General features: G+C 33.2%; 1 protein-coding gene across 3 annotated transcripts; it reads left to right on the top strand.

Annotated features, from left to right (window-relative positions):
• Positions 1-1,558: 1,558 nt before the first annotated feature.
• CYCJ18 (cyclin J18) lies at positions 1,559-5,529 on the top strand. 3 transcript variants are annotated; one of them, XM_085711699.1, is made up of 10 exons: positions 1,559-1,652; positions 1,739-1,815; positions 1,901-2,000; positions 2,109-2,207; positions 2,871-2,888; positions 2,957-3,027; positions 3,136-3,262; positions 3,351-3,411; positions 3,535-3,625; positions 5,288-5,529. In XM_085711699.1, the coding sequence occupies exons 1-9, from the start codon at positions 1,587-1,589 to the stop codon at positions 3,615-3,617; spliced, it is 702 nt and encodes a 233-aa protein (XP_085567825.1). In that variant the 5' UTR covers positions 1,559-1,586; the 3' UTR covers positions 3,618-3,625; positions 5,288-5,529. The 3 variants fall into 3 exon arrangements, with proteins under 3 accessions (XP_085567825.1, XP_085567829.1, XP_085567836.1); XM_085711703.1 differs by lacking the exon at positions 5,288-5,529 and adding an exon at positions 4,534-5,032; XM_085711710.1 differs by lacking the exon at positions 5,288-5,529 and adding an exon at positions 3,723-5,032.
• The last annotated feature ends 3,535 nt before the right edge of the window (positions 5,530-9,064 follow it).

Genomic DNA, 9,064 nt, shown 5'->3' with positions numbered 1-9,064 from the left:
ACGAACAAGATGTAATGCAACCTCAAAGAGGTAAGAGAGCAAGAGTTTCTAAAGAGCATGAACCTGATTATATGGTATATACATTAGAGGAGGATCCAACAAGCCTTCAAGAAGCATTGTCTTCCTTATATTCTGATTTATGGCAAGAAACTATAAACGATGAATTGAATTCTCTAGAGTCAAATGATTTTTCAAAAAGAAACTAAAACTCGATGGATTTGTTGATAATTGTAGCCAAAGAGAAAATATGGATTTCTTCAACACTTTTTCATTAGTCATTAAAATTACATCTATAAGGATATTGATTTCACTTGATGTTGTTCATAACTTAGCGGAACACCAAATGGATGTTAAAACATTTTTTTTCAATTTTTAAATGGTGACTTAGAAAAAGAAATCTATATGGAGCAACCTGGAAGTTTTGTGATTCATGATCAAGAAAGCAAGGCCTGTAAGTTGGATAAGTCTTTATATGGCCTTAAAGAAGATCCTAATCAATGACATGAAAAGTTTGATAACTTGATTTATGTTGAATGGGTTTAAAGTTAATTTAAAGAGAACCACTTACTAAAGTTAATGAAAATGACAAATGTATTCATTCCAAATCTGAAAAGTAACATTTGCACAATCATATGTCTCTATGTGCACGAGTTACTACTTACTACTATTTGCCTCAAACATTCATGTTATGAAATCAAGTTTGATAACTTGATTTATGTTGAATGGGTTTAAAGTTAATTTAAAGAGAACCACTTACTAAAGTTAATGAAAATGACAAATGTATTCATTCCAAATCTGAAAAGTAACATTTGCACAATCATATGTCTCTATGTGCACGAGTTACTACTTACTACTATTTGCCTCAAACATTCATGTTATGAAATCACTGTGTAACAACTTTGATGAAAGATCTTAGAGAAGTTAATGTAATTCTTGGTATTAGGATTACTAGGATGAGAAAAGGAAATTTTCTTGGATCAGTCTCACTGTGTTGAGAATATCTTAATGAGATTTATTCTCTATGTGGAGTGAAGTACCTAGCTACATGAATACTCTTATACATTCACATATGTGAATGTGGAACTGGGTTGATTTCTATGGAATTTCGATACATAACTCCCATTATATTGAGATAGAGAATTCCTATGAATATATCCACCACTTACAGATTCAAATTGACACCCTTAAAGAGGGAATCTATACATTACACCTCAAATTTAAGTAACATAATCTCAAGTTGGATGGGATGGGGGATAACTCAACTAGTTTGAAATTAGAGGAGATATGTCAACAAGTTTGAATTAAGGGATAAAGAGTTGAATGTCTAGGGTTTAAATTCGAGCGAAATGGTTGCTTATTTTTGTATGATTTGCTCATCTCACCAACAAAATTATTTTTCACACCTAAAAAGACTTTCTCGTTCCCTCCATGACATATTTAGTTTAGGAGCGCGGGACAATAAATTGTCATTGAGGGTATTTTAGTCTTTTTAGGTGTGGGAAGGCATTTTTTGAAGTGTAAAGAGCAATTTTCCTCCAATTGAAGATATTAACAACTAATTTTTTTGAACTTGATTCTCAGCAGCAATGGTAGTATCTTCTTCTTCGCATCAGCGCCTAAATACAGTCGAATTCCTCATCAAATCTGCTCAAGTAGGTTCGCACGAACCATTCTTTCTATCATCTCATTTCTCATCTTTCATTTTTAATCATATTCCTATTCCTTCCATGTAATGTAGCACCTCCAAGTTTCCCCCATTGTTAAGTACTCCGCATTCTCCTTCTTCGCCGATCGCTTCTTTCCTTCATTACCGAAGTAACGTAACTAATCTCTCACTCTATTACTCGTGCGTTCGCATAAGTGTCTTTCTTTCTGATCAAATATAAATTACATTTTGTAGTTTTGTAGAACGTGGGAGTTCGTCCAACTGGCTGTTGAAACCTGTTACTGAAAGCACCTTGCAGCTGTTTGTGCTTATTTCTCTATGGATTTCCAGCAAAGTCAGTCAGGGTTTTAATTTTTGCACTCTCATTTCATGCTTTGTGTTTTTCAATTCAATGTGATTTGTGAGTTGTGACTGTGATTGTTTTGTTGAAATTTGTTTGCAGATACATGATTCAAAACCACTCTCTGTTGCAAATTTAAAGTCTTTGGCAGATAAATCAATCAAGGAACAACACTTTACAAATAGGAATTTTCTTGAAGCAGTAAGCTAACAAATCCATTGAGTTGATTGTTTTTTTTATTTCAGTAAAGATGTGTTTTAGTACTCATTTAAATTTTATTCGTTTTTAATTTGAGTTTAATGACTTTGCACTGTGAGTATTGACTTTTTTTACGTATGCATCAAATCATATATCACCATGTATATATATTTTTGAACATATTGTAAGAAGTAATATCAGAAAGCGACGCGTGATGAGATATGGTTGAATACATGTGTTATTGTTTTTGAGTTGGGATCCTCTCCATTTCCTAAATAAAATTGAAATGTCAATTACTATAGCTTTGAACAAAAAAATTGATATAAATGAACATATTTCTAAAATTGGAGATATTAGTTGAACATTTATACACCAAAACTTTGGTAATGGAACAAATGGAGAGGATCTTAACTCACTGTTTTTACTCTTTAGTGTGTATAGTATCTAATGAAAATTTTGTTTTTGGTCCCTTTCCACGCACTAGGATATAAATGTCTCTTTTAGATATTTTGGAACTAAATTTAAATGGGGATTCACCCTAAGATACATAATATTTCAAAGGTATAAAACTATATGCTGTTACTCTTTTTGTTTTTAATTTTGATATACCATGAAGCTTTTTGTTTTGTATTTCTCTCAAATTTTAAGTTCTTGATTTGCATGCAGGAGGTGCTCTTCATGCAGGTATAAATTGAAGTTGTGGACTCAGCCGAGGTATCATCAGATTTTGACATCGTTTGAGATTTTCTCAGGTGCTGAACTTTGAGATTGGGACAACAAATATTGTCTTTTCAATCCTTGAAGAGCTTTGGATTCAAATCAAGTGAGCTTGAGTCATATTCTTAAGATGGAGATGTTTTTTAATTTTGATATTTGAAGTTGAGTTTCTTACATGAATGAATGATTCCCTCTTTCGAATGGTTGAGCTCAGGGGAGTGGCAAAAGTTGGTGAATTGATTAACTTTAAAGCTTGCATGGAAATCATGGATCTTCTCTATGAAAAGGAGGAGACAACGTTTCTTTATAGGTCGCCTCGCTCCCTTGCTGCATCAATCTTGGTAATTTCTTAATTCCTTAGCTATTTCCATATACCAAATAATGTCATATAAGCTTTTGATTTTGGAAAACTGTTATATACTTTTGCAGGTTGTGTCATATGTAATGACAGTCCCTAAACTGAAATGGGAGTTCCCAGTTCTTGCATGGGGTAAGAAAGTGAATCTAGATTCAAATATAGTGTTTTCAGGTTTAATTTTCTATAATCCTATTCATACAACTATATGAACAAACTTCACATACCGAGTAACCGACAAAAGGATTTTGTTGTCAGTGAATTTTGCGGCCTCGTGTAAGGAAGAAGATATCATAAAAATGGTGACAGAGATTCTCAATCATGTGCTTGAACCTTCTTGAGATATCAGGTATGCGAACTTTGAAATGTTGAATCACTTTTGGTACGTAGATAGTCTTGAACTTGTTATCTCTGAAAATCTGTCTGCATGTCTGTTATCGTTGCAGTGCTCAAAGTATTGATATTAGGCATGTTCAAAATACCTGGTTTTAGTGAAGTAAACCAAAACCAAATCCAAACCATATTTAAAACCTGTGTATTGAAATTTATTTTTTAACCTATCCATTTTACTTTTTAAATACTAATATAGATATTGATTATACACATTATCCTTTTCCATATCCTTATTATTTTCAAATCCTTAAAATGTAGAGTTTCTTTCTCCATTCCACAGCGGCCTCCTTCCGTCATTAAACCTAGAGACTCTAATCCCTTTTCTAGGGCTGTGCATGGTTTGGTTATTCATAAAACCTAGCCATATCCAAATTGCAACCAATAACAAAAGTAATATATTTCAAATTTGAGCCTGATATTCCCCCAAAACTGGTTTAATTTTAGTTTAAAACTGAGTTTGAACTGGATCAGAACAGTTTTTGAGACAGGTTTTAAAACTTGATTTAAAATTGGGTTTTCAGGCTTTGAACAAAAAACCAGTTTCGGACATGTTTGAACTGGTGTAGACCCAGACTTATCAGGTCAATAAATCGGTTTCGGACAAGTTTGATTTTGAAATAGTGTAGACCCAAAAAAAATTATTTGGTCAACTAAGCAGGTGTGTCAGTGGATTTCGAACAATTGATGTAGAAAAACAAAAATGTCAAGTGTTGCATGATATTTTGCTCACCAATAATATCAAATCATGCTCTAATACGTTTAGCAAACATTTTCAGTGAAGTAAAAGATTACATGTTTTAAATTTATAATACCTTAATTCAATAGAGCTAACAATGGAACCTGTTGATGGAAGAACAAATATAGGTTTAACAAGGATTTGGAACCAGTATGTTGTCGTTTTACCGCTGAAATGACCGATACAATTTTCAATCTAGTACTGGGATAAAATTGACGAACAAGACTCAACTGATTAGATTGGTTGCAAACTGAAATATTCTTTCTTCTTGAAGGCAAGCTGACTGTGCATCAGAACATTACTTTTGGTAAATTGTCATTCCAATGTTTGTTTTCAGCGTGCTTGTCATGGACAATTTTTTTACAAAATATCAAAGAAGAAACCTTGTTTTAAATACAGTTTGGAAACTGGTTTGACATAACCAAACAGGAAGACATCTGGTTCGGTTTTGAAATGCAATCCTTATTATTTGGTTTCAATTTGGATACAGTTTAGCTCAATGAATATCTAATTGATGTACACGTACACTCCTAATTGCAATTCGCTGAATTATGTTCCTGAGATTGTTTGTGAAAGGTACATATCATCTCATGAAAAGAATTTAATGAAGTTGATTGGCTCCCCGCATACTCATACACTTCCTTTTGGATTATCTTTTTGCATACGTTACAACTTACTCTATTTATTCTGTTACAATATATTCTTTCTTTCTGTATTTCTGGCCTTCCGACTTTTAGACATTTGAGCACCCTTCCAAATTAATAAAGTATAATACCAAAATATGCAGCGAGTGACCGAGTACAACGTATATGTATTGAAAATGTAGTTTCTGTATCCGGGTTCATTTCATTTTCTTGGTTTATCCTTATTATTTGGTTGCAGGATTAGGATGATATTTTGAAGCAGCTGAATCATCATATTCTTAGTTTGGATGTATTTTGGGTAACCTTCTTCTGTTCTTCATATTCTTCCGCCAGAAAGGTGTTTTAGCAGTGTGCATGGCTGCGTACGAAATTAGACATCTCGGATTGTAGAAGACAGAAAGTTTAGGGATTACATGTAACCATACTGGAAAAAAAAATCTTCAACAAATTAAAAAATTGAATAGATATTATATTTACCTATTGTTCGCAGTCAGTCATCAACGAAATAGAATTGAGTGATTTATTGTGATTAGACGAGCTATTCATGACTAACTTGGTAATAGAAGGTGAATTAAGAAGAGAATATGCATAGTAATATAATTGGAAAAAGAAACTTCCAACTGAGTCTTGCTAAGTTGTTAAATGAAGAATAAAAATAACACTACTTTCTTCACCTCCAACACGAGTTAAAAGAATCACTAAGGGAGGTTTTAGTAGCAAGTGCAGGGTTAAATAACATCATAAAATAAGTATAAATAGCCTTTCCTAATAGCCATTAGCTCCAATTATAAATGATGAAGTTATGGCTGCAAGGTTCACGAATTGCAGTGGTTGTGGCTTACCCTCTTCATTGGAGAGTGTCTTTTATGTTAGTCTTATACAATGTGGTGAATTAATGTTCGAATTTCAGCTAGAAGAGGTGTCCATATTTAGCGTCGATCTTTGATTGTATTTCAAATAGGATTACCTCCCGTGGAGAGAACTTGTGGGAAACAAAAAAAGTAGCTTCTAGGCTCTAAGAAATTGAACATATACAACTTTTGGAAATTTTAATCAACCTTTCAAAGGAATCTTATTCAATGACAATTTTTATCGATACTATCTACACCTCTTTGCCAATCAAAATATTGTGTTTTTTTTCTTTCTACTTTGATAGTTGAAATTCGAATCTTGGTTTTGGACCGACCTTAGTCCAATTGTGATTAATTGGGCATAGCAAAGACAGATCCCTAACCAAATTAGTTACACAATTTAGCTTTCTTTTAAGTCTTGTATTAGTTGGTAAGATCACAGACATTGAAATTGAAAGTTGCGGATTTAAACTTGTTAGACATCTTTTGAAGGAAGTAAATATAATTACATTTATAAATATTCTTTGAGTTTGATTGAGACATCATCTCCTCACGTTAAATTTTTTTTATAAAAAAATTATTACACTATCCGATCATTATTATTATAAATAAAAAATGGATTTCTGCTTATTTATAGTAGTGTACATATAATCCATATAGTTGTATTTTTTTCCCGTGGTGTGGTTTGTTTAATGAATAAATTCTTAATTTAGTTCCATACATATTTCTCTTTCTAATTTAGCTTTATACTTATGAATTTAATTTGAATACACCCAACATTATAAATATAATTTTTTTTACATTTGCATTCGATAAAATCATATGATAGAGAACTAATTAAAACTCTACATGATACTCATGAGGTTAAGGAAGAGAGAAATGTGCATGCGTGTGATTTGGGGTTAAGGAAGGGAAATAACATGGACATCTGATGCATTAAACATTTCTCTGACTGTGTGACTGCTGGATTCCTTTAACTAGAGGGAATCTGCATCCCACCCGTAGACCGATTGTACTTAAGAGATTGAGAAATTGAAAATTGAATTTGAAACTATCGATTAGATTTGTTCAATTGAGCTAAGAGGAATGTAAGAGATTGAATGTTTCACAACTGTCCAGGAAGAAATTGCAAGAAATGAATTGCGAAGAGGTTATGGTGAGGGGAATAATAATGACCGCATGCAAATACTTTGACGCTTAAGTCAATGTTTGAGTGAAAGAGGAGCATTGGATTTCAAAATTAATGTTTAGCTCTTTGAATAATGGGTTATGAAAAGAATGTGTAGCTCAGCTTTTGTTTTGTGCTCTTTCGGTGGATCGGAGGTCGCGAGGTTATGGAAGCTGCATGATCTTTCAGTCAGGTGCTCTTCGAAATGTGGCTCAGCTTGGGTGTTGGGGTCTGGGAGTTTTATTTTGAGGGTGTTCTTTGGGGGTGAGTAGTGACGACGAGCGATGGTGGATACCTTGTTTACATGGGTTGTTTCTTTGGAGTCTGTTTTAGGTGGTGATGTGTTTTGGTGGGTTTATCTTCAGTGGAGTTTTTAGGTGGTTATGGTGTACCGTCTATATGCGGCACCATTTGTATCTTGTTTCGTCCATTCCTCACGTCTTACGGGGATGGTGTTTAATAATATTTGCCGATTAAAAAAAAAAAAAAGAATGTGTAGCTCTTCTGGTGCTGTTATTTATTTGATTTAGTACAATAGACCAAACTTTTGAAATTGACTATACTTCCGTAAATCATTTATTATACTTTGTACATCATTGTGGACCTTGGTCGATTCAAAATCCTAACTCAATTAACTATGTCTACATTCCACAGCCACAACCAAAACTATGCTGACTATTTGACCACCGTCCTCAACCAAAAGGACCAATATCTTTATTTGTTACGTCACAATATCTGTACTATACACCAAAAATGCACACCAAAATCACTGCTGACACCATCCTTTGAATATGAAACTTCAGTTTCCAACAGCAGCAATATATATAAACCCAACTCACCAATTTCTTCTATTACTTGCTAGCTGTTTTCGATTCTTCTGTCGGTAGAGTGTGCACTTTGACCACAATGATATATATTTCATGCAGGACCAACCATTTCTTTTTTGTGTTTGTTAAGGAAAACATTTAAAAATCAAATACATTTTAATATTGGGCGTTGAAGAGACCCAACTCCAAGAACATTTATATATAACAAGAGGAAAGATAGATATTGGGTGTGGACTAAAGTATATATTATTAACTGCGTACGATCAACATATTTGCACTGTCTGATCTCAATCAAACGAAGTAAATTTTAAAATTAGATTATTTTTATAAAAAATATATATAAAGTTTGTGCTTAAATATAGATTGTCTTGATGTGGTTGATTGGCGTATAGTGACACAATTTGGATTTCGAAAAGACACTCATGTGTAGAGGTAAAGATAGATAAGGCGAACTAACATGAGGCTACATCTAAACCTACAAAGTAAAATAACTCATCAAAATTAAAGAATTTAAGAAAACAATTAAAAAATGAATGAGGGTCGAGGAAGTATTTGTTAAGATCAAGTTCATCATAAGGTTTATATGTCAATAATAAAAGGATTTTATTTGTATATATTGAGTTTAAATGTGAGTGATTAAGTCTCACGTCATCAATGAATGTATAAAATGTTAGATGTAAATAAAGATAACTCATATATGTAATGTCTTTATAATTAAGGTTTTCATGAAGGTGTAATGTCTCCTCCCTTATTTTTACATTGGCAATCAACCACAATTGTTACATCATTATAAACATTCAAAAAAAAATTCTAACCCCGGAGCATTCGTTAACATTTGCCATCTTAATCCTCTTCAAAAAAACGTTTACCATCTTAATACAGTATTTGTAGCAGTTCCAGCTGTTTATTCACCTAACAGGCTAACACCGTATTGTGTCCCTCCCTCCTTCACCCTTCACCAAATGCATGACATTGCCTGCCTCTCATATTGTGTCCTTGGTACGTACGTAGTACTTAGTACTTACTTCCTTCCAATTTCCATCTCTCTCTTTCTTCCAACACATGCAGGGGCCAGGGACAGCGGACTGGAGTCCTAGGTAATTTTTACTTTGTTGAAATTTACCTCTGTACTGTACATATAGATTCTTGTCTTGTCTTGTTCCAGAAGA

The sequence above is a fragment of the Medicago sativa genome, chromosome 1 (genome assembly GCF_051527215.1).
Source record: "Medicago sativa cultivar Bolivia chromosome 1, Bolivia_mono, whole genome shotgun sequence".
Taxonomy (NCBI): Eukaryota; Viridiplantae; Streptophyta; class Magnoliopsida; order Fabales; family Fabaceae; genus Medicago; species Medicago sativa.
Note: the sequence above shows the minus strand (reverse complement) of the source record. Positions and strands in the feature narration are given on the sequence as shown.

What these genes read in the sequence shown, in the direction of transcription:
- CYCJ18 (XM_085711699.1), top strand. Translation starts at nt 1,587, where the DNA reads ATGGTAGTATCTTCTTCTTCGCATCAGCGCCTAAATACAGTCGAATTC. An exon ending in GAGCTTTGGATTCAAATCAA is followed by an intron (nt 3,028 to 3,135) that starts GTGAGCTTGAGT and finishes GGTTGAGCTCAG; the next exon opens with GGGAGTGGCAAAAGTTGGTG. An exon ending in GTTCCCAGTTCTTGCATGGG is followed by an intron (nt 3,412 to 3,534) that starts GTAAGAAAGTGA and finishes TTTTGTTGTCAG; the next exon opens with TGAATTTTGCGGCCTCGTGT.